A 27961-nucleotide genomic window follows, 5' to 3' on the forward strand; every position below is an offset into this window, starting at 1 on the left:
ATAAAACTGTTCCAATGCATGATGAAATTTACTTATTTTTTTAATCCTCTCTAAGACCCGCACGAAAAGGTACATGTTAGCACAAACGTATTCTTCGAATATTTACGATTTCTTATCATACAACCTATCAGACCATTGACATCTTGCCAAAGATTAGATAAGGTTCTGGGCTTGTTATAATGTTCATAACGTGCATTGGAGCATTATTATAAGTGTATGTTCGAATCACTCTCTAATTCTTTTCTTTACGAGGGCAACAAAGGATACAAAGAATGTCAATAGCTAAACGTCTTCATTTAGATGAAGTCGTCGCATCATTTCCAGAATTGGGGCCCACACTTCCTGATGGTGGTTACTCGTGGGTGGTTCTTTGTGGAGTATGTCTCGTACAGGTATGCCTGCAAATATGAATGAAATTGATAAAATAAGTACAAACTGTGCTGGGTATTTAGAAAATGCATAAACTCCTCACTAATGAGTAATAGTTATTCTTTCATCAAAATTCAGATCTCGGATCAATGAAGAATTTATTAGAATAAATTTTATTGTCATTCAAATCTTGCTTTCACAGATGACTATTCCCAGTATATTACCTATGTATGGTGTAGTGTTGGGATTTATGAATGATAGCAAAGGCCCTGGTTTAGATGTATGGAATGAAAAAATTATCCTGACACCAATACTATTCATCGCTTTTTGGAATCTAGCTGGTACAAAATTACATACCTAAAATAAATTAGTATTAGTACTTGTTTATGATAGAGAATTAAACTTTTCAGACCCTTGGACGAGAATGGTAGTCGGTATGGCGTCAATCCCACGTTTGGTGGGATTAATTGGAGTAATTCTTTTGACAGTCGGTATTATAGCAACGGGATATCTCGCAACAGGTGGTGTTGGAGCATATTTAGCAAATTCCAGCGCGGGAGCAGTGATGGGAATAGGTGCTAGTTTTGTAGTTTTATTAAGTGACTACATCTTAAGAAAAAATTTCAGAAAGAAGCTTCTCCTGGCTTTAACACTGAAAAACGTTGCAATGTCTGTTGGGCTCATTCTAATTCCCAACATCACAGATTTACTACTATCTAGAGCAGGATTAAAATCTGGCTTATTACTAATGACTATGACAATGTTACCTACAGCTATTGGTACACTAACTTTCCGTTTACCGTCTTCAAAACAAACTTCTCCTTACAGGTTCATTTCATAAATTATTTATATAACATCACTGTCCAATACAAAAGTTCTGTTCCAATCTGCAATAGGCAATTCCTATAAATCGTAGATCCTTTTGTGCAGAAAGCACAAAACCTGTAATTTCCAGTCTCAAACTTACATTTCTCAATTTGCACTTGGTGAAGAATGTTTGCTAAATGTTGGAGCACCTAAAAAATGTATTGGACAGTGAACGAACAATTTAATTATCATTAAGGAAAAATTAAATTTGAAACATAACTCACAGTCTCCTCTTGTCTGAAGAGGACAACGAAATTCCTATAAGAAACTCCCCAGATATTACTGAGAACAGCCAGGAACTAACTTGCCAACGCAAGCCTGGAAGTCAGGATTATGGAGAAATTGAAGACAAAGCACACGAGGATGCATTGTTCAGCGAAGGAAGCTATATGTATTCCTATCAAGAGCCAGATGACGATGTAGATCTGTTTGTGAGCCCACTTCATTCTTCAGGTAGCAAGTGGAAACAACAACTTGGTTTACTTAAAAGTCTGCGGTTTTGGATGGCTGTTGTTGGTTGGGTTGGAATGAAAGTGTGTATTCTCTTCTTCTGGATATTGCTGCCCGTGATATCTTCTGTGACTGTAAGAGGCTATTACGCATATGCACCCCTGTGTACAATGGCTGGTTTCGGCACCTTACTACCAAACATTGCCAGTTACAAAATATTACAAATGACAAATCATAATAGAAGAGTATATTTTGGATTGGCTGCTTGGTTTTGTGCCGTCATTCTGATAGGTATGTGATTATTGTTATTCATGAAAGATTTGCTTTTTAGCAGACAATTACAGAAATCAAACTTATTTATAGGTTTAACGTACGCGAAAGGATCCACGATCGTTACGATTTGGGCTCTTCTAGGCGGTATCAGCATTGGTAGCTTAATGAGCTGTCAGGATTTAGCTTTGTATGATATTTTGGGCACTGAAACTATGCGTTCAGTTAACAAAGGGTTCTCCACTATTGTTGGTCTATGTATACTAATTTTCAGTTTCATACATAGTATGTCGTAACAGAACTTTATTTTGAAAAAGAGCGGAATAAACGATCCAATTCTAGATAGTAAAACGAATTAAACGACTTCTTTTATTACAGGTATAAATTTTTGCATGAATATTACATCAGCTTTACTGTTTTTCGGTGGACTCTATTGGCTTTCGTCGCCGGTTTTGAGTTTCATGAAATCCACGAGATACCGACCATCCCGTGCAGCGAATGTGTAATTCACACAAAATTCTACAATACAGTATTACAAAGAACATGAATTTTACATTATACCTTAATTTAATGATATTTACATATGTATGTATATATGTATGTATATATATGTATTTACAAAGGTACACAGATATACATACATGTATTGATCACAAATCAGAACAATATGTTTTCACGAATCCGTCTAAAAATAAAAATAGTATATATAAAATCGTAAAAATAGAAGTTTTTTAGAAATTAAAATATAGGCTTCGGATATTGCTTAATACCAAAGAAATAAATATACTGCATATTACAATAGTATCTCAAATAATTGTTACTTATTTTCCCTAATTCTAAATATAATAAATTCCTGGTAAAATGTTATAAACACCTTTCAAAACTCATTCACAACGAATGTGTATAAGTGTCGTATGATATGTCTTAGGGAAACATGAATAAGATACAAAATAAAACAAACTTTTCATGATTTGTCGATAATGTTTGCCACTTAATTAAAAGATCTTATGAACTATAATTCATAATAATTGCTCTCAATTTTTATGGATGAGTATTTGAGACCTGCATCTATAAAATCTACTGTTTCAAGACTATGATACGAGAATAAAAAATATGAAATAATAGTAATATTCAATCTCATAACAAGGGTCATTGTTAAGGATCCTTATTAAATTTATGTACAAATTTTATAGACATTTTGTTCAAATAGACTATCTTTTTATCTTCACTTTCAAATATGGATTAATCAGATAATTACGGTAACAGATGTACATATAACTCATTTTCGAATAGTGAAAGGCCGATCTCATTATTTCCACCTAATGCACATTAGTTAATATAATAATATTGCATCAGACAACACTAAATGTTACTATGAGTATATGAATTTCATAAATAAAATATTCATTTAACTATTCGCTTTTTATCATCTAACTATGTACATGCACTTACTGAGCAATTAGAGTACATCTACAGGGAGTGACACATAACTGTCGTTACGATTTTTCAGACACTTTCGACTGTCTGACAAAAAATGTTTCGAATAAAAGTTAATCAGTATTTAGTCAGCTACATATTGAAATATAACAAATTTCAAAAATTATTGCTTTTTGACTAAAAGACAAGACACTTTGACTTTCTTATTTTGTAGAAGGAAAACTGAATTCAACGACCTACTATACCTTGACTTCAGTAATTTAGGGTTAAACAACAAAAGCATTAATATTGATAGCTATTTTATTTCAGTCAATTTGTAACGTCTGCTCGAAGTGCAGTCAATTTTTTTATAAATATAAATCCGATAGCGTAAGTAAATTATGATTAGTTGCAGCCATAATACTATTATGACGAACTTCATTACATACTGTCCAGATTTGCTATTTCAAATTTTTACTTTGGCTCAGCCTAAGGCATAGACTATTGAATGTAAGTAAACTCACAGAAAGAATAATTCTAGTGGGCAATCTTGACTCTTAGTCGGAAAAAATAGTTTGTTTTCTTTCTAAAAAATCGTAGAGACAGTTATTTGCCATGCTCTGTATATAGTTATCTTTATAAAAACTGATTTAGATTTCCGAAATGTTTCTTCTAGAATTCACAACTGATAGATCACAAAATCCGTCTTTTACATGAGAATTGGCTTGCTAATGTTCTCATGAACTCGTAATCTGCTCCTTTAAATCACGTTGAAGACACATACTTGGAAGTGGAGAACGTATAACTTAGCTTGATCTATGAGTAGTAAGAGAATTTTAAGTTTCGCCCAATTCTGGGTCTTTCTCTCTCATCTTGCTGGGACCTGCGTTGTCAGATATATTCGGAGTGAAACCGTTGGGCATTCGGTTGAACTGTTTGTAGCTGCTGACTGGTCTTGGGTTATCTAACTGATCATATTCCGATTCATCATTGTTTTGTTTTATTTCGTCATAAACATGTTCTACCTTTTTCCCATCCATTTCATCAATACTGTGGTATACATTAAGATTAGGGTTTCCCATGTCCGCATCCCTATTCTTTAGATCATATCGATCAAGTGATCCTAGAAACAGTCGATGAACATTAGCAACTTATTAGATCATAATCTACTTACGTTGTTGAAGAATATTTCATTCATAATGCTTACCCTTAGAATCATCATCCTCGTCCATGCAGCTGTTCAAACCGAGCATCTTTTCGTTGTTTATCTTCTTACTCGTTCCAAGGTTATTTCTGAACTGGAAATTGTTCAATAAGCTGGTCGTTCCATCGTCGAATTTCGAAGTACCCTGATATGCGTACACAGGATTGTCGAATTGTGTTTGTTCTGCATAAAACGTAATTATTCGTAAATGCTTATCACCGTTTTATAAATTACCTCAATTAAAGACAACCTACCTGGCGGGGATGGAGGATCAGCGGTATATTTTACCTGCACAATTTCATTCTTTAGGTCTCTTACCCTGCGTCTATGATAGACCCAACCTGCTAACACCATAGCGATAACTACTACTGCAGCAAATAGAAATCCTGCAACTATACTGCCATATCCGGTTTCTTTTTGTTGAATGTTACGCGAAAATAATTCTTCATCACAATTTGGACCTAAAAAGCATTTAATATTGTTAATTCATATTTTAGTAAACGATTGTATTGTAATGTCGAGTTATAATACCTCCATATCCATGTTTACATGTGCAACCATTGGCTGGGTGGCATGTAAAGAAATCATTCTTGCAGTCACAGGGTTCCATGCAATGATCGCCATAATATCCTTCTGGGCATACTGTAAAAATATAAAATATTTAATAGTGTAACGAGGCGAAAGGAGAAGAAGACAAAAAACTATCATCATCGAGGCTATTTTTGGACCGATTGATAATTCCGTTGACCACGATCGAACTTTCCAGAAGCATCGAGGCGCGGCAAAATCCTTAGTTACCAAATTGTTATTAACGGTTCATGGCTAGCAACGAGGTAGTATATATAGAGGGATCTTGCTCAGATTCGGCGCTACACCTGTGAGAGAGGACGAGGTAAGCCACGGCCGCTCACAGGGTAGTCAGGGAGAGGACAGCGAGGAAGGCTGGCCGCCCGGTGTAGGGAACTGTATAGGTTCTTCGGTGACCATGACGGTGGAGAGGACGGCGAGGAAGGCCGGCTGCCATCCGGGCATAGGGATACGATAGCCTTGCAGGGTAGTCAGGGAGAGGACAGCGAGGAAGGCTGGCCGCCCGGTGTAGAGATCTGTAGAGGTTCTTCGGTGACCATGACGGTGGAGAGGACGGCGAGGAAGGCCAGCCGCCATCCGGGCATAGGGATACGATAGCCTTGCACAGTAGCTTAGATCTATTGGGAGAGGACGGCCATGAAGGCCGGCCGCCTGATAGTAGTAGATGTTCCATTTGATTAAAGTTGTTTTTCGTTGCTCGCCATAGAAGTTAGCAAGGGAATTGATAAAAAAAATGTAAACCTGTAACACCCTGTAACCTGCTAATTAGAATATATCTCCTTTCGTCCTCAGTAAACCATATATCCTGTGTCCTATATCAATCCTTCAACCACCTGACCCGATATCCCGCTACAATAGTAAATAGATCAGTGTTTCACTGAAAATTTTACTTATGCTTACCCTCAGTACATTTGGTGCCAGTGTAACCAGGAGCACATCGACAATGACCGTCATTAGATCTACATTTGCCTCCATGCTGACATGTACAGTGTTGAGTGCAATTTATGCCATAGGTTCCTTCTGCACAGGGTGTTTGACAGAATTCTCCATGCCAACCAGGTCGACATTGACAAACACCTAAATAAATAATATTTTGCATAAAAAAAGCCAGTAGACAAGAGATTCTGAAAATTTACCTGTAACATGATGGCATTCTCCACCATTCTTGCAACGACAATGATTGGCACAATTTAGACCATACCGAGTAGGCGGGCAAGGATGCTCACATGTTAAGCCTAAATATCCTGGACGACAAATGTATTCGCCGGTTACATGATCACAGGTCAGGTTACCTGAAAAGTATAATAAAGCATTGTAAGTATTGGATTTTTTAAACACATAAATTTCTGTAATTCGCTTTGATATTTGTAGTAAATAGTTTCTTAATATCTAATTGCTTTACCGAGAGCATTTTTACGTATATTTGCACATGGTTGAGCTGCATAAACATGAAGCAGGTAAAATAAACATTAAAATACTTACCACAATCTTTAAGCTTTATATTACTAATAATTTGTTATCTTCTTTCTGTTGTATTAGTAATCAAGACATTATTTCACTACACTTTCTTGCTACTATAAAGTGTTAAAAACTCTGTGCGAGTTATTCTTTGCGTGCACTACTAAACACTAAATAGGAACTACAGTGCAAAATGAATAATACAAGTCTGATGCTTAAAACGCCGTATTTCATGCTCGCGATTGTAAAGTAATTTCCATTAGATATAATACCCCAATTATTATTCTTGAGTGGAACTGCTAGACCTCAATGAGTTTCACTGTATCCTAAAATTAATTTTTTATAGTTTTACCTTGCATTTTCTCTGGACACTTTTCTTTGCAGTTCACACCATACCAGCCCTCTTTGCAGGGTTCAGAACAGTTAGGTCCTTCCCAGCCTCTGGCGCAAATGCAAGTGCCCGTCTCTGGATCACACGAACTGTTATTCATGCATTCGCATTGTGAATGACAGTCTTCACCATAAAGACCTTCTGGACACTTGGTCTCACAACGGATTCCTGTTTTATAGTTTTGGCATGAAAAACTTAGTCGAAGATCAAGTCGCCATCGAGCAACGCTTTCCAGTCTTTCATCAGTTATTCAGGTTCTATGTATAGATTTTCAATAAACTGTACAGCGTAAAGTAAATGATACAAGCAGACAGGAAAACGCAGTCGTGAAGTTTTTCTATATACTACGTAGAAGATATGAGCAATGAAGTAAATGGGATGAAACGTGTTAATCAGGAAGAGGAAGGCTGTAGCTTTTATGTATGGCGATTGATCAACGAGACAAAGAGATGACAAACCTCGCCAATCTGGCTTGCAGATGCAACGACCCGTAGTAGAATCACAATATAAGCTATTGTCATCGTGGCAATCACAGACCTGAGCACATCCGACCCCAAAGAATCCTTTCTCGCAACGATCTTGGCAGAATCCGCCGGTGAAACCAGCAGCACATGTGCATGTGCCTGTGTGTTTAAAAAAGGTGGTGGATCTTTGGTGCGGGTGCAATAAAGTTGAAAAAAAGAAATAAAGGAAGAAAAATAGGATACTTGAAAACGTGTTCTCATTAACTGTATCATAATGTCAAAAATACTTTACGTGTTTACCTAATCAAAGTTCTTTTTGCCATGATATTTCTTATAATTTAAAACAAAAATACTGCTTAGAAAATGTATGAACACGTTATGTATATCACGTTCGTCAAGAATAACAATTAATGCTTTTTGGTTAACGTTTGAAGGCATTAACTTCGAGACGTACATTTAATGAAAGAAAGTAATTGCAGCCAGCCCCCTTACCATTTTGCGGATTGCACGCAGCATTGTTAAAGCAATTGCATTTACCCTCGCAGTCCTTGCCATATGATTTGTTGTCACAGGGACGATCACAAGATACACCAACCCATCCTAATAAAATGTAAAATAGTACATGCAAGAGCAAAGATTTCTTGGTTTAATAGTATGTCTTAATTAGAATCTTCTGTCGGAGTCTTTACAATTCTGACTACTTACCTTGAGTACAACATTACTTCTTAGTATTTATTTGTCAATTTATATATAACTAGACATAATGTGTGGATCTACGAATTTTCAATGACAAACTATCAAAAACTACTATTAGTTATTCATGCGATTCACGATCGTACAATACAAAAATACTGAATGTTAATGATATCGAGACAATCAATGATCAAATAGTACGATCGCAAGATGCTTATTTTGTCAAATACCTCTTTTATCAGCTCTGGTTATATTAGAATACATAACAACATGTTATACGTGGGTCTGACGATTATTTGAAATCAGTTGAATTTTAATAGCATATGTAAATAAAAAGTTTCGCTCATTTACCTGCTGTACAGTTGCACCGTCCATTCTCTGGTGAACAAGTAGCGCCATTTTTGCAAATGCAGTTTTGTGCACAATTATCTCCGTATGTGCCGACAGGACAAACTTCGCTACAATCCTCACCTTTGTAACCCGCTGCACAAATGCAGGTTCCATTTATGGCCGAACACAGTGCGTTATTCTTGCAGTCGCAGCGGTTTTGGCAACCTTTACCATAAGTGTAAAATGGACAAGGCCTGCCACAGTTGTCGCCGTCCCATCCAGCTTTGCAAATGCATTTTCCGGTCCAAGGATGACAGAGTTCTGTGTACTCGTCCATACAATTACAATCCTGAATAATAATTATTTATTATTCAATGAAGATGGCTTGGGGTGTATAAGAAGAAAGTGTAATTACTTTAGTACAATCGGGACCCCAATATCCGTCACTGCAAATTCGTTTATTGCACTTTTCTCCAGACCAACCAGGACTGCATGAACAGGAACCGTCGATTGCAGAGCACACAGCGTCATTTTCGCATGTGCAATTCTTTGTACAATTTAAACCGAACTTTCCTTCCGGACAGATCTTCAAACACTGTAAAAGCATAGAAATTTTAGTTAATATTTTTGAAATTGATGACGTCTCCAAATCGAGAGGTAGTTACCTTATCGCCATAATAACCAGGTTTACATTCACACGCTCCTGTGATGTGATGACACCCACCCTTATTATAACAGTCGCAAGGCTCTGAGCAATTCTTACCCCATACTCCCTCTGGACACTTATTTGCACAAACTAAACCCTGTTAATTTCAAAGTCTTGTTAGCTCAATCATTACATTTTAACATCAGCTACAGTGATAGAAAATTAACAATACACAGTATTCTAAGTAACTCTGAAGATAATTCAATTCCAATACAGATACTTAGATGGGTATTTTGTCGTGATTTATCCGCAATACTTACAGTCCAACCAGGAGTACAATAGCATTCTCCAGTAGTGGCATTGCAGGAACCACCGTTTTGGCATTTACATTCCGACTTGCACTCGTCACCGTGTTTTCCAGGTGGACAAAGATCATCACAACTAAAAAAACAAAATAATGGCATTACATTTGCAATCTTTAAATCCATAGATTAAGAAACACTCACAGAGGACCGGTATAACCAGGAGCACAATGACATTCCCCAGAAATATGATGGCAGCTCCCACCATGTCTACAGCGACACGCTTCACTACAATCTTGTCCATACCGATCAGGAGGACATTTTTCATTACAATAACTACTGGTCCAGCCACGAGTGCATAAACATTTGCCATCGAATGGATCACAATTAGCACCATTCTGGCACATGCACTCCCTTTCGCAAGACTTACCCCACTTTCCAGGTGGACATTCTGCAAAATGAAAATGAAATTTTAAAAATAACAAACTCTGGGTCCTGTTCACTTTATTATTTCCAAAACACCTTCTAGAGTATTGAGCAATGTGTTATCCTGACTCTTACTTCAGCAGAAATACCGGTTCTATCTGCTGAGCGAGTTGCTTTCATTGTACATGCACGCCATATACTAAGAAATAGAGACTAATCAAGAAAAATTGATGAATATTCAAAACTTGGATTATGTCTGTAAATAAATAGAAAAACACTATGCGAGCAGAATAATGAAATAATCCCGAAGGAACTATACGCTGCACAGAATTATATTAAATGGATCTATCAATAATATACTGCTTACTGAAATCACATAACGGCCCTCCGTATCCAGATTCGCATTTACAAACGTCTGGAGAGATGCAGGTGCCGTAAACGCAGTCCTTGGAGCAAATAGGAATGCAACGATCGCCGGTGTTGGTCACCGTGTAGCCTTTGCAACATTCTTTCACCGGCCTTTGCTTCGTTAATTCCTGATCAAATAACATCCAGACGTACAGGCTCGAGTCTCAACTTTCATTTTACTTCGCACAACGCGCTCTCAGTCCCTGCTTACCTGTTCCTTGTACAGCGTCTTGAACACGACCTTATATTTGGAGCATCTCGGCGGAAAGCTTAAGCACCAAGTATTCTCCCGTATCGTGTAAGGTTTCTGCTCTGATATCCTCACTGTCACCGTGTACCTGCCATGTAAACGAACATTAAAATCTTCGATAAAACAATATTCACGAATCCTAATCAGAAACTTTAACTGAAATCTGATCGTGACAGTAATTAAGAAATCGATTGTAAATTAAATCGAAACCGCAACCAGGTAAAAATCAAAGGTCAAGAAGTCGAAAGTAAAATGTCAAGTGCATCGGAAACTGGGCAGCGTGGGCAGTACACTTACGTTTCTATTCTGGTGCAGATGTTCGGCCCTTCGAGCGCCTGTATCGTGCCCAAAGCTGCGATAGCAGTCAACAAACATAATGACCTTATCAGAGCCATTCCTCTTCCTTTCCGCACTTGAGGCCAGAAGCAATAGATGTCTAGCCGAACCTATATCACATTTCTTCAAGAATGCTATCGGCGTTCCTTCGGATCATTTAGGGTCGAACACTTTCTCGGACTGAATTAACTCTGTGCGATCAGCATGCTTCTCAACCTGAAAAATGAATAATTATCGCTCGGTTACACCGATTAAATACTACGATCCTTTTCCAGAAACGAAAGAAACGTGAGATAAAGACACAGTGGAATGCAATATCCTAACCAGTTACGTGGAAAAGGCCTTGTTTCGTACCGCAGACCTCATCATTTCTTCGGCGTAAAATCTTGGATACTTTAGACTCTGAACCGTATGCTGCTACGCGATTTTCCATATTATACCATTTCACGTATTCGTCAAAAGTAAAAGGGAACGATTGCCGAGACTAACAAGTGTACGCTACTTATTTCTAATCTGGATTATGATTCATTAAGATTTCTCTATTTGCGTGATTTTTTTAGCAATCTAATTTTTTTATAATAATACTGAATTATTCTGTTAGTATCCCATAAACGTCTTTATAGTAATTCATCATAAATTCATATTCCTGAATGAAAGTTTTGAAGAAAAGTCGTTCCCACGTTACAGCACAATAAAATATTGGATTACGCTATTCTTGTGTCAGCATGATCGTGGAAATGCTCTGATAGAAAAGCATTATTGCGTTGATAAGACAGATAGCTAGATAAACATTTCTTTCGCGGTTTATTTATGCCGCAATGTGGCTTGGGTTGCATCGTCGCATGTTGCAAACGCCACGGGGGGCCCAGTAAAAATTGCATGCGTGCATCGGCGGATGATTACCACTTCCGTATTGTTGTCTTCAATTTAACGAATAGAAAGTTTAACGTCGATCACCCGTGGCTGAAATCTGTTCCACGCCGATGTGCCGGAAAAAACGAGGATTCATGCAATTCGAATCAATTCTAATTGCGATCGTTTCAACGGTTGACACTGGTGCAATCGTTCTCCTCAACCAATCATTCTCATCGGAGGATACGCGTCGCGCGAAATTTCACCTTGAATTTGGAAACGTGTTCGAGATAGAAGCAAAAATATGCTCTTCAATGCTAAGTTATTGTAATCGCAATGAGTCACAGAGAATATTCTCATAGGTTAATTTAGTTTGAATGATTAAGATGACGACTGAAATTAATACGGCAGCTCTCTGTACACGTTTTACTGAATTTCGAATATTTGAGGATCGCAGACTATCGCACGACCAGCGGTTCAATTAATTGATCATCTGTGCCCAGATCCAGGAAGCGTATGTTCACTGTATTATAAACAATGGAGCGAACTGGTGTACACAATGCGGCTGGTTGAGTAACAGGAGGATCTCATTGAGTAACGATCCAAATTCAAATGACAAGAAACCGTGCGAAAAGGTCAGGCGTAAATTTAACTAACGACACGGTCGACTCGCGAGAGCGATGAAAAAAAAATGAAAAACAAGCGTAACCTGAACAAACCGAGGCGAAATTCTAGACAAACGCGATGCTTAACTCTCGCGCGACTGCCGCATGCAACTCTCATTAAAACACAGGAAAAATTGGAATCTCGTTAACGTTATGAGAATTCCTGACCGAATCCAACTGTTCACGCAAAATATTCTTCATTCATCGCGTCGTTTCCTTTCAGGTGTTCAAATAACGTTTTATAACTTATGTTTCTTCTTTAGTTATTTCATACGGTTCACATGTACATGTTGAAACGAGACAATTTTGTCTCGAGAGAAAAGGATAGACGTTTGGTCCTCGACTATTTTATTCGATCTAATATCATCCTCTCGTTCGTAGTCACCATAGCCATTGATTTCTTACGGGTAGCATGCGATGGCAGATACTTATTTCCGTCCATGAGCATTGCCGCCAGTCAGGGACAAGTATCGTGGCGCGAACATGTGGGTAGTTAGCGTCGACAGCTGTTCTCACGCGAGCAGAACCAAGTTATAAACTCCGTCCTGTACCACGTTGGATCAAAGAATTTTTTTAGGGGGCCTGGAAGATAGATTAGAAAGACGGCGACGAACATGAAGCGCATTTCGAGCATTCGAACGATAACCTATCTTGACGTAGCAGCCTTGTAGGAATCCGCAGAGATTATGTTCTTCCTTTGCTGGTTTTTATTTACATTGAACGTGCTTAGGTTTGCGTATGAATTGCCGCGAAACGGATCAGGATTATCGGTTGCGGAAAGCGATTTCGAAAGAGTCTCGCGAGTAGTTTAGACTTGCATTTTGTAAATTTAAATTGTACATCTAAATTCATGCAAACGCAACGTCGCGTGCAATTTCAGTTTACGATGAAACTTACGATGAAACGATCGCACTCTGGTTCCAATCTCCCCGCAGACTGTCACATGCTAATGACGGTTCGATGAATTCAATCCGATATATCCATCTCAATTTTCGAAGATAAGCTACGGGTCAACAGGTGATCTCACTGGTAATGTCGGATTACCCTAATCGATACAGATAAAACAATCTCCGCGAAGTTTTCCATTGGGACGACGCCTGTACCACTTCCGGTCGCGCGCGAGAGAGAGTCACTCGATCCACGATATACAAATGCTGGGAGACATGATTCATTGAATCTCGATTCATTCGCAAAAACGTGACGCCGGGTCGCCAACACTGACTCAGAGGATCTTGGTCGACGTACAGTTCCTGCACATAATCTGTCGACAGTGGTGAATGATTAATCGCGTTTAATTGCCCGATACGCGTGGCCTTTTATCAAATTAACGCGTCATTAATTTGCATACAAGGTCTGGCCACCGTTGATTTACATAATGGTAATAACTTGGGGTAATGGTAATTTTGACAGGACGAGGAATTACTTGGCGCGATCCATTTGAATTTCATAAATTTCTTGCACCGGGTCACGTGTCTCGCGTCGAATCTGCGGACGAGTTCGACGACGTTGGACATGACTACGCCATTGCGTTTCACAAGATCGTGGCGAAGGTGAGCGTAATGATCATCTAGAACCAGACAAGTCTCCCGTACGTGGAACGCGCTAACAGGAGCCCTCCTCTAATGGCCCGAGTTGTAGAAAAACCAGACGAGTGGGGCACACGCACGAATTAACACGTACAACGGAATAACGGTGCTAAGACGCGTGTATCCCAGGAGCAGGAATGTTGGGACGAAAAAGGGGCTCGAAAAGGGTCGCGCACCCGCTACACTCCTGTGTATTTCCCCCGTTGCAGCGAGAAATTATACAGCAAACGCGTGGGTTGGCGTCCGAAGATATATCCACCTACTTCGCAAATAACGGCCAACGTGTCGAAGAAAAGTCTACGCGCATTTAGACAAAACTTCCAGGTTCGGTTTCCCTCACGTTGCAGTGAGTCTACAATTTTTCTAGAATTATCTGTCCCCTACTTATCTCTGCGTTCTGCTGACTTCATAATTGCTCTGTATTCTAATGATTCTATAATTGCTCTACAATATTCCCGGAAGTTTTCATCCTCGCTCGATGAGAATTAGTTTCATTGCATCCTTGTTTTCAATCTTTCTACAATTTTTTACTCCCAATTGATCGCAATTGTTTCTTATTGTATCGTACTTTTGCTATCGTTTTAACTCTCTATATCAAAGAATTGTTATCTTTACTTTATCTCAATCGGTTGAGATCAACGAGCTGCAGCTGTCTTTTGGTTACAATTTTAATCCTCAGTTTCAAAGAATTAATGTTACTATCGCCACACTTTTATTTTATTTAATGTTCTACAATGTTTTATTCCGAGAGATGAGAATTGGATCTAAAATAGTTTTCCTTGAATTGACAAGAATGTATTGCGTTGTCACAACATTCGTTCTACATATACTGTTCATGTAATTGTTTATTCGCGATGATAAAACATGATGTAACTTCTTCAACACAGTTCAAAATTATCTACCCGCAATAAATATATGTGGGGATATATTAGGTGTAACCTATCGGTTATTAGGGGATAGATAGAATACAGGCTATAACGTTCGCTTATTATAAAATAGTTCTCGCTTTCTCGCCACACTCACACACACAGACACAATACTACAAAATAAAATAGGCTGATTAACGCTCGCTGTTCTCGCCGTCTGTTCCGCCGTATTGCTCGCTTTGCACTCAGTTCGATTTGACCGTTGCCGCAGAGCAGCGCGTAAACAAAACACGTCCTTGTAGAACGTTCGCAGACGCGCGCGGCGAAACCCTTTATATAAATAACTGTGCTGCAACATTTGTACATCATTCGTACAATTACCCATTTACAATTGATGAAGGTACATATCTCCAACCACCGTCGCACGTTTTATATAATATTTCCACGATCGTTCGGCTTCGCTCGATGAGAACGAATATATAGCAAAAATTGGATCGTGGACGCCCATACGATACTTACGCTTGCGAAACGCACATGTGCGTTTAGCCGTGCGTAAGTATCAAGTATAGCAACCGTTCGCGAGCATGCCCAACTACCGGAAGAGTTAATTCAACGCGTTCTCTACGATACATCTATTTATGAGACGAAATGAAACGACCTGTTCGAGCATATGTAACCGATCGGTTGAACCTGAAACACACGCATGGTATCAGTACCTACAATATCTATCTCTCTGCACACTTCTTATCGCTGTGCATCTTCGATAATTCAGACATGTTGAGAAATGTTTGCGATTACTCAAAAAAGATCACACTGTGCGTTTATCGATTAATCTTCCTGTCAAAGACCCATCCACTTGTGGTTTCGTTCAAACATTTGCTCGTGTTCCCGTTATAAAAAAAAAACTGCAAATTCGCTCTAGTCTACCTTTCCTAGCTAATAATACATTCCTATGAACAACTTCGATTTCAAAGGAGATTTTTCTCTTATTCTTACTTCTACGCTCCCAAAGAAAAAGATAGCACACACGTGCTAATGATACAGAAAGACATAACTTTTATTGACTTTTTTTCAACGAATTCTCGTCGTAAAAATAAAAATACCCAAATGAATATAAACAAAATGATAGCACATCTGAAAAATATTCCATATTATATCAATTTAAAATAGAAAATGATATAACTGTACCTGTGTTTAATAATGTGTGGAACCTCCGTGGTTCTCAATTACTTCTATCATTCTTTTTAGTAAGGATTTATACAGTACTTTAATTGAAGATTGTAATACATTTTTCCATACCTCTTTAATACTGATTTTTACGTCATTTAAATTTTCAAATTGTCTACCTTCCGCGTAGACAGCTCTTGATAATAATCCCCAACAATTCTCAATGATATTTAAGTTCGGGGAGCTCGCCGGCCATTCCAAAACAAGAATTATCTCTTTTGAAAAATATTCATGAATAATTTTTGCCGTGTATACGGCAGCATTATCTTGCTGGAACACAAATTTTAGACCTGCGATGGATTGTGCATACTTATCAATTTGGTATTTTATTAATCTTAAATAACTCGTACTATTCATTTTTCCTTGTATAAAATTAATATCCGTTTTTTCTTTGTAACCTATGCCGCCCCAAATCATTATTCCACCTCCTTTCATTTGTCGTCTAATTCTTGTTAATTGTCCTTTTCGAATGTCATGATAATAGTATGCACTATTATCTGGACCATCCAGACAAAACCGTTTTTCATCTGTAAAGATTATATTCCTACAGGTTTTCCTCCAAGGTATTGTTAATCGTGGCTGAGCTTTTATTCTTGATCGGTTCATAATATTACTCATTAGCAGCGCACGTCGAGCATTTTGAATATTAGTTTGTACACCAACTTTGCAAGCAATTTCTCTTGCAGTAGCACAAGAATTAGATGCAGCACGAAGTATATTACTGTTGTGTGACGGTGCGACAGGGTTGTGATAGCACGCGTGTGCTATCTTTTTCTTGGGACGAAAATGCACCGAAGGTTGGCATAAGAGCATGGCGATAATGCCTTGCCATGTGAAATATTTCCGATATCGTATCGAGCGTATTATGATATCGAAGCGTCGATTGCAATGGCACGAAAGAATGCGACAGGAATATCACGGCGCATCAGGAATGACTACGAGCGAAATGCGACGAGCAAAGGAGTGCATATTTCGTGTGCCTATAGGGTGTTCTTCTAAGTCCCGAGCCGCTTCGACATTTCGAAAAATCGTTAACGACGACTAAAACTGGATTTTTCACGAGAAAGCTGACAAAGGAAGCCTCCGGCGAAAACACGGAGCGTCATTAAACGCACGTTAATGAATGTAAACTCCGAGCCGGCTCTGTGCAAAGAGCAATGCGTATTCCACGTGTGACGAGACACGAATAAGGAAAGAAGGTATGCCTGACGTTTCTGAAAACGTATTCCACGCACGCGCTTAACGATCAGCGCACGTAAAAATAGTGAATAAAGCGTACACTTTCGCGGCCGATCGAGTATTTCTGACTGCTATACAGTCGAAATCAAAAATGCCTCGGATTTGTTTTTTACGGGTCCAACTAGAAATACGCTACCCTAAATAAATTTTAAATTATATAATGCTTTAATATCAACCGCGGTTCCTCAAATGTTTGCAGGCAGGAAACCAAAATTTTCTTTTTTAATAATGTAGGGAAGTCAGTCGGATAATTAGGGAGAATTTAATAAAAATAGGGCATAATATACAATATCTTCGACACAAAATCAAATATTTGTATATATATATTGAATTACGATTACCTGGGATTCAGTCGTGTCGAGTGGAGTCGAGTTCAATGCATGCGACGATAAAAATACCAGAGCAGTACGACTTCGGCAAACAATTTAAAGAACGGTAGTTCGCGGTTGATTTTCTTTCTACGACGAAAAGAACGGTTTACCATTTGTATTACCTTGTTTCCGGAGTTCAAAGATCGAAGACGAGTGGTAAGTCCGACGGAAGACCTGCAAGAAACGTGGTCGAACCAGACACGTGAGGCCGTTATTCACCGTGCCCGAGAATAGAGTATAAGATTGTATAATCTTGGCGGAGCGGTGAATGGAGGACTTCATAATCAACGGTAAGTTGGTCACCGTGCGATGGTTACATTCTGTCCGTCAATTAATCCGCATAATTAGCAGCTACGTCATAGATGGTACGATCAATCATTCGATAAGCAAACCGCGGCTTGCGTGAATAGCGTTTGCTACGAGACACCTTAAAAATTATTGTCAATCTCAATGATGCAGTGGTCAAGCACCGTTTACGTCCGAGGTCCCTAAGTGATCCATATGCAATAGAATTTATTGTATAAAACCGTGAGAAGTCATTTATGAACATTAAATCAGTTGCAGAATCTATTTTCTCACAACAGTTATAAGCAAAAACACAATTATAAAGTTTATATGTCTGAATATATTTAATAACGAACTTTATATATTTATAATAAGTTCGTCTAAAATTAGAAAAACTATAAACTAGATTAATTAACAGAAAAATGCCGAAGCTGAGAACACGACTACTCGACAGCTGTTAGGCTAGGAAAAGTCGCTTGGTTCTTACACTGTCCTTACAATCTAACGGTCACCTTACATTTATGATATTACACATATATTGAATATTCAATTCTTATACCAATTATCAGCTCGTTGAAATCGAATTATTAATTAGGAAATTAAAGTTTAAAAAAATGTCCACTACTGCTTGACAATTTCGGATCAAGTTACTACGCTGCTAACTACTCTGGCAACACCTGATAGCAGTAATAATTTTCCAATGTTCCCGGTGACGTTTCGATTTGTAAGAAGTTCATGTAAAATTACGGCTCCAGTTTTCTGCTTTTTATATCACGTAAAAACATGACAGGGGAAAATCAGAGCATGGTAGATGCTTCGTGCTTTAACACGTTGACGACGACTTGACCAACCGGTGGGTCATATGTACGTTTCAGACCCGTGGGCTGCGTACATTTGTTTATTTTGCTTGCATTTCACAAAATATGTACTACAAAATAGGTTTATGTTATCTCATCTGAACATTATAAACAGATATCCAATAGTAAAAAACATATAAATTGAATATTATAAACTTAACATAATTATTTAATTTTTGTAAATTTCGGGCGCCGACTCACAGAGAAAATCGTGAATATCTGCGCCGGCGTCAACGTGTTAAAGTCAGCCCGGGCTTATAATGACTCGTTCCTGAAATATGATTTTAGTTCAGAGATATCGATAAGATATCGAGTTCGTTGTCCGAACAGGCTTTACAGGCGTCTGTATACAAACTTCCGGATCCAAGCGAAGAGATTTTTGCCGGTAATCTTATCGCTACCATAATCCCCTAACGCGACACCCCGATAGAGAGAATGCTTTGGGCGGCGTTGGATCCCCGCCCGTTCACGCACAGGTCTCCTCGCAGGAAATAATCGTCGGGAGTCCTAACACCGACACGTGTGAACGTAAGTAATCCTGTTAAGCCGTGAAAAAAAAAAGAAAAGGAAAGCGAGCTGCACGCAAAATGCAGAACTGCGCGCGTAAAACCGTACGAGGATAGACGACCACGAGAAGAAGGGGTCGGACCCCATCAACTTCGACCTAAAAGGGAGTTAATTCGTTTAGGACCGGGAGGGGGAGGGGGCAGAGAGGGACAAGAGATATATACAGGGTGCGCAACACGAATATACGCCAAGCATGTACATGAGTCACAGGATGTGGGGCGAGAGTTTCGTGATAAAACCGAGCGTCCAAGTTATCGGCTGTCTCGGGATGTACATACATCGTTCAACTGTCGCCAGCATTGTCGGTTTCGAACAAAAGCCTCGCGACAAAGGCTGTGCAGCTCGGATGCAGCGACGAGCGCACACAGAGGGGAATATTAATTCTGAAACGCGGGCGAAATAAGCGAGACCTATCCGAAGGAACGAGTTTCGGATGCTGCGTCACATTGGATGTTACTATCAATCTCATTCAGCTACAATGTACATCCAATTCTGTTTAAACACAGCAGATACGTTCCAGAAAAAGCCATGTAAAAAAATATCATATATGTGTCCATAATTATGAAAGTGGTCCAAGTCAAAATTAAAAAAAAATGAGTTTATCAGTTATTTTATAACATAATATTTTAAACTAAAGTTATTCAATGTAATTTTTACGATATCGTCAAAAATGAACCCTTAGATGGTGGTTGTGATTTCAACATTATATGGAATTTATTTAGTGTTGATTATGAAAGTGGTCTAAGTCAAAAATAAATTATCTAAGTGGTCTTTCACCTAAAAGAGGAAGACCCAAAATATACGGAAATATTAAGCTACTTCCTTTATATACCACTGCTAGACCAGTGTCGGAAGAAAAACAGAAACATATCATGTGTTTACTATCATACATTCCTCCAGTTTCTCAGGAACATATTAAAAAACATAAAAACATAAAATGATAAAAATGCATTACTTTTTTAGAATCATTAATAGATGTGCATGAATTATTTTATTAAAGTTATTGTTTCAAATGAAACTCATAGTTCTTTATTGCTTTAAGTCATTTATAGGGCATTGTATTGCGAACAAACTAAGAGGAAGCTTTTTGGAGAGAAGCTTTCGATGTTTGCTGACTAGTATATTTATATATACATATGTATATACCACCCTGAATATACCTAGAAAATTGCAGTTAATGGAAACAATTGTTTATAAAATTTTAATCAAATAACATTTTTCACCGTGCTAGATCGAATGTAAGCGTGCAAAATGACAATCAAACTACTGCAGTTACTTCATCCAGTAATGTAGTAGATTGTTAAACCTTGACTATTAGAATTCTTTCTAAGTATTATAAGAATAGTAGATATTGAAGTAAACATATGAAATGAATAAAATGAACAACGACGAAATATAAAAATAGCTGCTATTACTTGCCAGTTTCATAGTTCTACTATCTGAAAACCATAAACAATGTTATGGATCAAACAATTCAATATCAATAATAACGTTATGTAATTAGTTGACAGAAATGATAAGATAAAAAAGGCACATTTCATCTTGATATCTGTCAACACAGAAAGTATTCAAGTCATAATTTCCGTCTCATTTTTAGAAGGTATCGACCACTGTGCGCCGTGCCCTAGTTTTCCTTGAACAGAATTTAATTACAAGGCCATTATAACTTAGAAGATTTCTTTGGACCGATAAAACAAAAATTCCGTGGTTCGGCTAACGTCTCCAATCCTTTTGACCTACGCAAAATGAAATATCGCGGTAAACCATGACGGAGAGGTAGACAGAATTACGATAACGTTATCTCTCCTTAACGAGCACAGACAACGATAAGATAAGAATCGATAATATTTTGAGGTCGTAGTTCATTGGTCGACGAAGGCTCCGTTTTCTCCTGAATTTCAGTCTACAGCGGGAAAACATGGAATATTAAATGACGTTTCCGCGGCCGGAAACAACTAGATAAGAATGGGGGTAAGTGGATAATAGGGGAAGCTAACTTTCGAACACGAAACCCGCATTTCTACAGGAAGCGCAACCACGAAACCAGTTTAGTTACAGTTATTCTTTCGCACGAAAATTATTTATCGTGAATTTAGAAATTTGCCGGTGACATAAGCCGGGGCACGGGTCTTGTGCACGCCTGTATGGTTTCTCATGCTCGGCGCGATTCGCGTATCGTCTAATGAAAGAAAAAATTATACCGTCGCGGAGGAACAAAAATGATACGGCACCGCGCCCGTCCAGTTTTGCGTCAGCCGTGGAGGGCTTTCACTTCTGCCCTCGGTGTTTCGCATTATGTAAGAAAAATCAGGCTCTGGAAGCCTGGCGATTATTCGGTGGGTAAGTTCGACTCCCATTCGAAACGTTCGCGCGTTTCGAACGCTTTCGAATAGCTGCAATTTTAGTGTGGGGCAAGCGGCGCGTGTAAGGCGAGACGCGCTAATATCGGATTGCGCGAAGAACGGATGGATGACTCGTTTAGCTGATTCGACGACTTCAAACACGAGTCCTCTATACTATACGGCGACACTTCGATATTTCGTCGTGTCGTCAAATAATGTAATATTGCAAAAATTACAAAATCTAGAAGACGTGTGGCAAGCTTTCCCTTATAGTAAAAGCCTTATGTTACACGATCGAGCGGACTTTTTTTTTAAACATCATTTTATTTACAGCCAATAATACACAGATTAGATGTTATAAAATGAGTAAAAAACGTACATGGTTATTTACAATTGCAATTGAATGGCTGTGATGACTCTTGTAAACTTGGTCATAACTTAGTTGTAGCTATAATTGTAGGTATCGCTTGCTTAATTTTAATTTGGTAAGTGAGGTTGACGGTGTTTAGTAATCATTTATTTAATTGCGCCTAAAAGACTGAGTTAAGCTATTGGGAAAAACGACGCTACTATATCGATCGTGCGTACTTACACCACCGAGAAATTCAATGGTGTATGAACCATAAAGATTTGAGACGATCGCAGGGATCAAGAGGAGTAATAAAAGAAAGAGTCAATTTGTAACGTATAACATCTTAGTAAGTCTCACAAGAGATTTCAATATTATAAAAAAGAGCAAGAAAGAATTAAATATACTGACTTCATTATCGATTGTTTAGTACAGCACTATTTAAAGCGGTCAGTGTTTACAGCTGCTTTGCAGCGATCACACTGGTCAATCGTTTCCCTTCCTTTTCAGAAGAATTGATCATGTACGTTAATGATGCAAATGGTTTAAAAGTTCAAATGATTCTAGTGAACACAAGGTTAGTCGGATCGCAAGACTTTAAAGGATCACGGACAGACAAAGGCTTGAAACATCTACAATTCTGTATGGAATCGCAAAAGAAGGGTTCATCGACTTAAGATGCATCAGGGACGGCAGATTTCTGCCGTGGTAAATGTTGAACAAACGAATGACGTGGTCCGAGAAAAGGCATCACAAAGGAGCAGAGAGAGGCCAGGGACACTCGATAAGTAAAAATGAGGAAGTCGACTCTCGACGTGGCTCATTAGAGGACAGGAAATGCTCCATAAAAATAGTGTCGCGCAACATTCTGTCAGCACGGTCACGGATTTGTATCGTAGCAACTGAGCCTAACGGTGCGTTACCGCTTGCACGCGTGATACAAATTACGTTATCACTGATAAGATCGTGAAAACAGACAGAAAAGAACGATTCGCTTTACAACGCCCGGCCGTTAATTACGAGCTTAGACTTGTTTTCATAAGTTTCTTATATAATTGTCGTTCTACAATCTGGTTTCTGAACGACCACATTTTCGTCGCGAAGCACGTTTCCACGCGCTCGTGTTTCTGTTTAGATCGTACCGGGAAGCGTTTCGGATGCGAGTCGCAACGCCGCGACCGCGGTCGCGATTCTCGGCAATAACGTTCCCCATGTTCTCAGAAAAAAATGATCCTTGACCGCAAGAAGAGTATGTATCGGTGCATGCACATCTCTGTGGCGAGCTTATCGCCAGCAGTTTCATCATCGATCCATCTACTATTTCCGTGCGGTTCGCGTGCTGCAAGCTTGTCTCGAAAACGACGCTCGCAAACACCCAGCCAAACGATTCTTATTCCTCATTACCCTCGAAGAATGCAAAAAGGCTTTCAATTTTTTTCGCTGAGAGCATGCCGCGCGCACACGGCGTACGCGGCTGTATGCACCGCGCTGACCCAGATACTTCCTTTGCGCCACGAGCATTCTACAGTATCAGTCGATTAACTGAACGAAAAGTGGGTGACACGAATCGGACTAAACGCGTAGGCAACTAAATGTTTCAAGGGTCTTTGCTGAAACAAAGAAGTTACAGACGCTTTTCAAGCGATCGGTTCATTCGTACCGACCGCGACGCAAAAATGTATCGGCCGAGCCCGAATCATTCGTGTCTCGGCGAACGCGATGCTGCAACCGTTCCTGCAACCTACAGCTCGATTGCATACATTTGGCAAAAAGTATTCGATCGAATTAATCGAGCGTTCGTTGCTGCTGTGGTTGCTAATATTCTTATTAATGATCGTCGAAGCGCAATGGTATCGTATATAAAAATACTACAAATTTTGAAATTCATTATTGAAGCTTTTTGTGCAAACTATAGATGGTAGCAATATATGCTGGTAATATTAAACAAAATTTTAAACATAAAATGTATTCGAGATGTCGTTGTGTGTCAAGGCGTTAATGTAAAGATTAACAGTGCATTGTAGAACATAGAAGATACAAAAAGTTTGTTCTGTATTGTCTATGACCTTGTAAAGTTAATTGATTTGGCTGAGGTGTTATCTTTACATGGCGAAAATTGTCATCGTCTAAATGGTAGGAATCACAGTACTGACATACATACGGGATTAACGAACACAACAAGTTAATTAGAGATTCTTTTTCAAGTGATTTAACTCAGCGTACCGAGCTAAGATGCTCGCAGGTTGTCGGTCGCAGCTTGGAATAACTGGTATCATTCGAGTCTCGGATGCAACAATGGTTCCCGCGGGTTGCGACAGAAGACCGAGAGCGTAGACGAAACGGTGAGAATCATCGGACGGCTATGAACACGCGACCGGCGAACACAATAAGTTAATTAGACACTGGCATCGTAGTATTTGTCTTCCGTAATTCCGCTCCGAGCTTAACAGCCGCGTCGCGTCACCGACACAACGTTCACGCGAACAATTCATGTCCGCAGACTCATCCAGTTCGAGGAAGAAAGTCGTACACGGTTTGCCTATCCGAAGAATCTTTCAATTATTTCGGTATAATAACCAGGAAACCGAGGACGTTACACGCGACCCCCTCTCGGACTATGAAGCCAGGCGAGGATGGATCCAGGGAACGAAAGAAATAAAGAGAAGCGAGAGAAATATAAAGGAGCGAGAGAAAATGAGTCCGACTGCGGGTTACAGTTCCGCTCTGGTATTCCATCAAGCCCATGTCCTCGGGCGGTTTTTCTTCCTTTCATCCTTTTATCGATAAAAAGACAAGAATGACCCTTCCGTCTTCGATATGTTAAACAATAAACAGGACACAATAGTTCCCGTGCGCGGGACAGCTTACACGCTTATTGTCCGAGGAATAATCGTACGACCGAAAAAGAAAAAAAATTAACACGGAGAACAATCGAGCACGGAACGAACAAAGGAACGTGTTGTGCCCGACGATGGAGAACACGCGAAAATTCCTTTCGGTCGTACCATCACGCCGAAACCAGCAGCCAATTAATAAAGTTCATTGATTCGAACGGACGCTTTTGTCCGCGAGAAAAGCTGCTGTTCAAAGGATTAATTTACTACCTTCTGTGGCCTTGAATGACCTCTTATTTAACGCTCGTTGAACCCGTCTGACAACCGTTCTCTTCGCAAAACGCAGTCGGTCGGTTAATTGTAAAATAAATACTGAAGTGACCTTGAACGGATTGTTGCTATTTTGCGCGCATTTTCAATTGGCTGGGAGACGCACGAGATTCGAGGACACGATTGCTTCGAGGGGCTGGAAACAGATATATCGGTTTCGATCACTTGAAACGGTCATACAACTTGAAAACGTTGTCGCACAACTGCTATAAGTTACCTTATTAAAGAAAAAATCTGAGAAAACATTTTAAGATCTGTTACAACTTAAATTAAACTGAAAGATTCACGTTTTTCTAATCTAGAGTAGTTATTTAATTTATACTAGATAGATAGTAGTGATTGCAGTTTCGCTACAATCAATAATTGACAAATTATGAAAATGTATTCAAATGAAGCCAAGTCATACGCAAAGCGTAAGTTCAAGAACCACGATATGAAATGTAACAGTTTTATGCCACAACGTTTCGAATAGCTGGAATTGAGTTCGCAGTCCAGTTTGAATCATTCTATCGATTTATGATCGACTTGCGGCACATTCCTTTGCTTTCGAAGAAATTTCTCAGTTTTCGCAGACAAACGTATCGCTGAACGCAGCGCAAAATGTAAACGCGATATTAAACGTAATTAGTTAGAACGACGCGTGGTGACTAGATTTTCCAAGAATGACGTGCGACATTCACGTACAGGAACGATGTCGAGGATTGACAAGGCCAAACGCAATGAGACCATGCTGGAATTTGTGCAGATTTCGCACGCGAATATTTCGTAGTTCCTCGAAATTTCTGACAGTTGTGTTCGTCAATGTTCTCACGATCAGATGTATTCGTAATATTAATTATGTAACGCCTCGTCTATCGAAAATTTTACGAATATGACGGAAAGAAAAGATTTCCATCATTTCTGACTGCGACCCTGGGGAAAATAAAGCTCGTTATACCCCGAACTAGTCAAATAATGCGAGATTGTAAACATGCAGATGGACGTAGTATTTATCTCGAAACTAGAAAGGTGCAACTTAATTTATACATATTTATGAGTCTCATTTTATGCACTTCATTAATTACACAGGCTTACTACACCGTCATAAAATGTCAATCATTCGAAGAACCTTACACGCACTACGTTAACTTACTACTGTAACCGAGTTTGTATAACGGTACTCAAGTAATTCTTGCCGGACTTGGCAGGTCATCATTATTACTGAGCGGCAAAAATCACTTAGGACCCTTGTAAGCAATCACCAATAAGATCACCGAGTTCATTGTACAACGTGCTCCACTAAAATCATGCGGGCTAAATGTCCATTTTTACTATTATTAATATCCCATACCATAAACAGATTTGCTAACGTAATACACCATTTAAACGTACTAATTGAATTACGTTGCATAAATAACTATTTCACTAAAAGAACCATAAACTCGTTTCTCTTTCTCAGTTGAACTACCACCGCAAACAAATTGAAAGTACGACGCTTGTTATGAAAGTGTAACATTTATTTATAGCAAGGTTGGATTCACTTGGAAACGAAACCAACGGAATATCGATAAGTTAGAATTACCAATAAGGCAAAAAGTTATACAATTTTTTAAAAACGACCTAATAGAGTCCAATTTGCATTCAAATAAATAGATCGCAACGCAACTGTGTTGAATCCCTAATCGATAATAGATCCAAACAAAAATTGTCATGCGCATTCACTAAAACGTATCGGTGAAACTGGTTCAGAAAGTATGCACGATTTAAATTCACTTCACCCGATCTATTTTTACTGAAACACCATTCGACGTTCAACCTGTTTCTATGGTAGAGGTAGGAGGGGTGAGAGTGAAAACCTGTTGATCGATTATCTCAAATTTTATCCAAGAAACGTACACAGAAACTTAGAAAACAGCTACACCACTTACACAAATTGTTTTCGATACTAAATAAAGTAACAAGATCATTTGCTTCATGATATCAAGAGAGTTTGGCAGTCTTCCACAATGGTATCCGTGACACCACTGTTTTACAAAATAATTTGAAGCACATAATTTGTAAAACAAGAATTTGATCTCGATTCGATCAATCAGGTCGCAACGAGATACGTCGTTTACGGACATTGCAGACGCTATGATGAACGCGAAGTATTTCAAAGTTGATAATTGTTTACCTTTTCTTAAGGTAAAGGTTTCTTTTTAGTTCGTTAATAATATTTGAATAGGTAATTTTTACATTTGGCATTCTACAAGTAGCAACTGCACAGTGAAAGTAAATAAACGATGCCTAACATGAAAAAACTCTCCGCAGCGTTGCAACAGAGTAACAGCATCCCGCTCACAGAAACGAATTAAAATTAGTGAAATAATATATTGCTGGTGGTACTCACTTTACGGTAAACTAGTTACGCAGTAATCCGAAAGTGCGTGAACATAAACTGGTGAAATAAACAACAGAGGAAGGGAAAGATCAATTGGTACAAGAAAATACACGATACGCACAGAACCCGTTGTCTTACACTGACTGAACTGAACCGAAGTGTCCCGGAATTCTATGCGTCCACCGGACTCGATGCGTTTACCTGTTCTGTTTACGCTTGAACGATGCCCTCTATCACATAACCTTTGAAACTGCGCGTCATTATCGATAAAGTAGAGTTTTCAAAAATTTCATCAATTTATTGATAAATTTCTAATCGAAATGAACTCATTGGAAAAGAACACTATAGTACGAACGGAATTTAA

The 27961-nt window shown here is 38.8% G+C and overlaps 2 protein-coding genes across 4 annotated transcripts; one reads left to right on the forward strand and one right to left on the reverse strand.

The window, feature by feature from the left end:
• Positions 1-81: 81 nt before the first annotated feature.
• Positions 82-2916, forward strand: LOC144478791 (uncharacterized). 2 transcript variants are annotated; one of them, XM_078197043.1, is made up of 6 exons: positions 82-392; positions 572-710; positions 780-1197; positions 1463-1977; positions 2050-2241; positions 2335-2916. In XM_078197043.1, exons 1-6 carry the CDS (start codon positions 273-275, stop codon positions 2460-2462), a joined length of 1512 nt encoding a protein of 503 aa, XP_078053169.1. In that variant the 5' UTR covers positions 82-272; the 3' UTR covers positions 2463-2916. The 2 variants fall into 2 exon arrangements, with proteins under 2 accessions (XP_078053169.1, XP_078053170.1); XM_078197044.1 differs by having other exon boundaries at positions 2068-2241.
• Positions 2293-27750, reverse strand: Drpr (multiple EGF like domains draper). 2 transcript variants are annotated; one of them, XM_078197036.1, is made up of 18 exons: positions 27607-27750; positions 10830-11084; positions 10494-10620; positions 10242-10410; positions 9653-9899; positions 9467-9587; positions 9166-9303; positions 8916-9095; positions 8522-8849; positions 7970-8077; positions 7472-7636; positions 6975-7181; positions 6301-6456; positions 6065-6241; positions 5108-5218; positions 4831-5037; positions 4580-4759; positions 2293-4495 (listed from the first exon to the last, which is right to left on the reverse strand). In XM_078197036.1, exons 2-18 carry the CDS (start codon positions 10925-10927, stop codon positions 4209-4211), a joined length of 3006 nt encoding a protein of 1001 aa, XP_078053162.1. In that variant the 5' UTR covers positions 10928-11084; positions 27607-27750; the 3' UTR covers positions 2293-4208. The 2 variants fall into 2 exon arrangements, with proteins under 2 accessions (XP_078053162.1, XP_078053163.1); XM_078197037.1 differs by lacking the exons at positions 6975-7181; positions 7472-7636; positions 7970-8077 and having other exon boundaries at positions 8642-8849.
• Between the last annotated feature and the right edge of the window lie 211 nt (positions 27751-27961).

The sequence above is a fragment of the Augochlora pura genome, chromosome 3 (genome assembly GCF_028453695.1).
Source record: "Augochlora pura isolate Apur16 chromosome 3, APUR_v2.2.1, whole genome shotgun sequence".
NCBI classification, from domain to species: Eukaryota; Metazoa; Arthropoda; class Insecta; order Hymenoptera; family Halictidae; genus Augochlora; species Augochlora pura.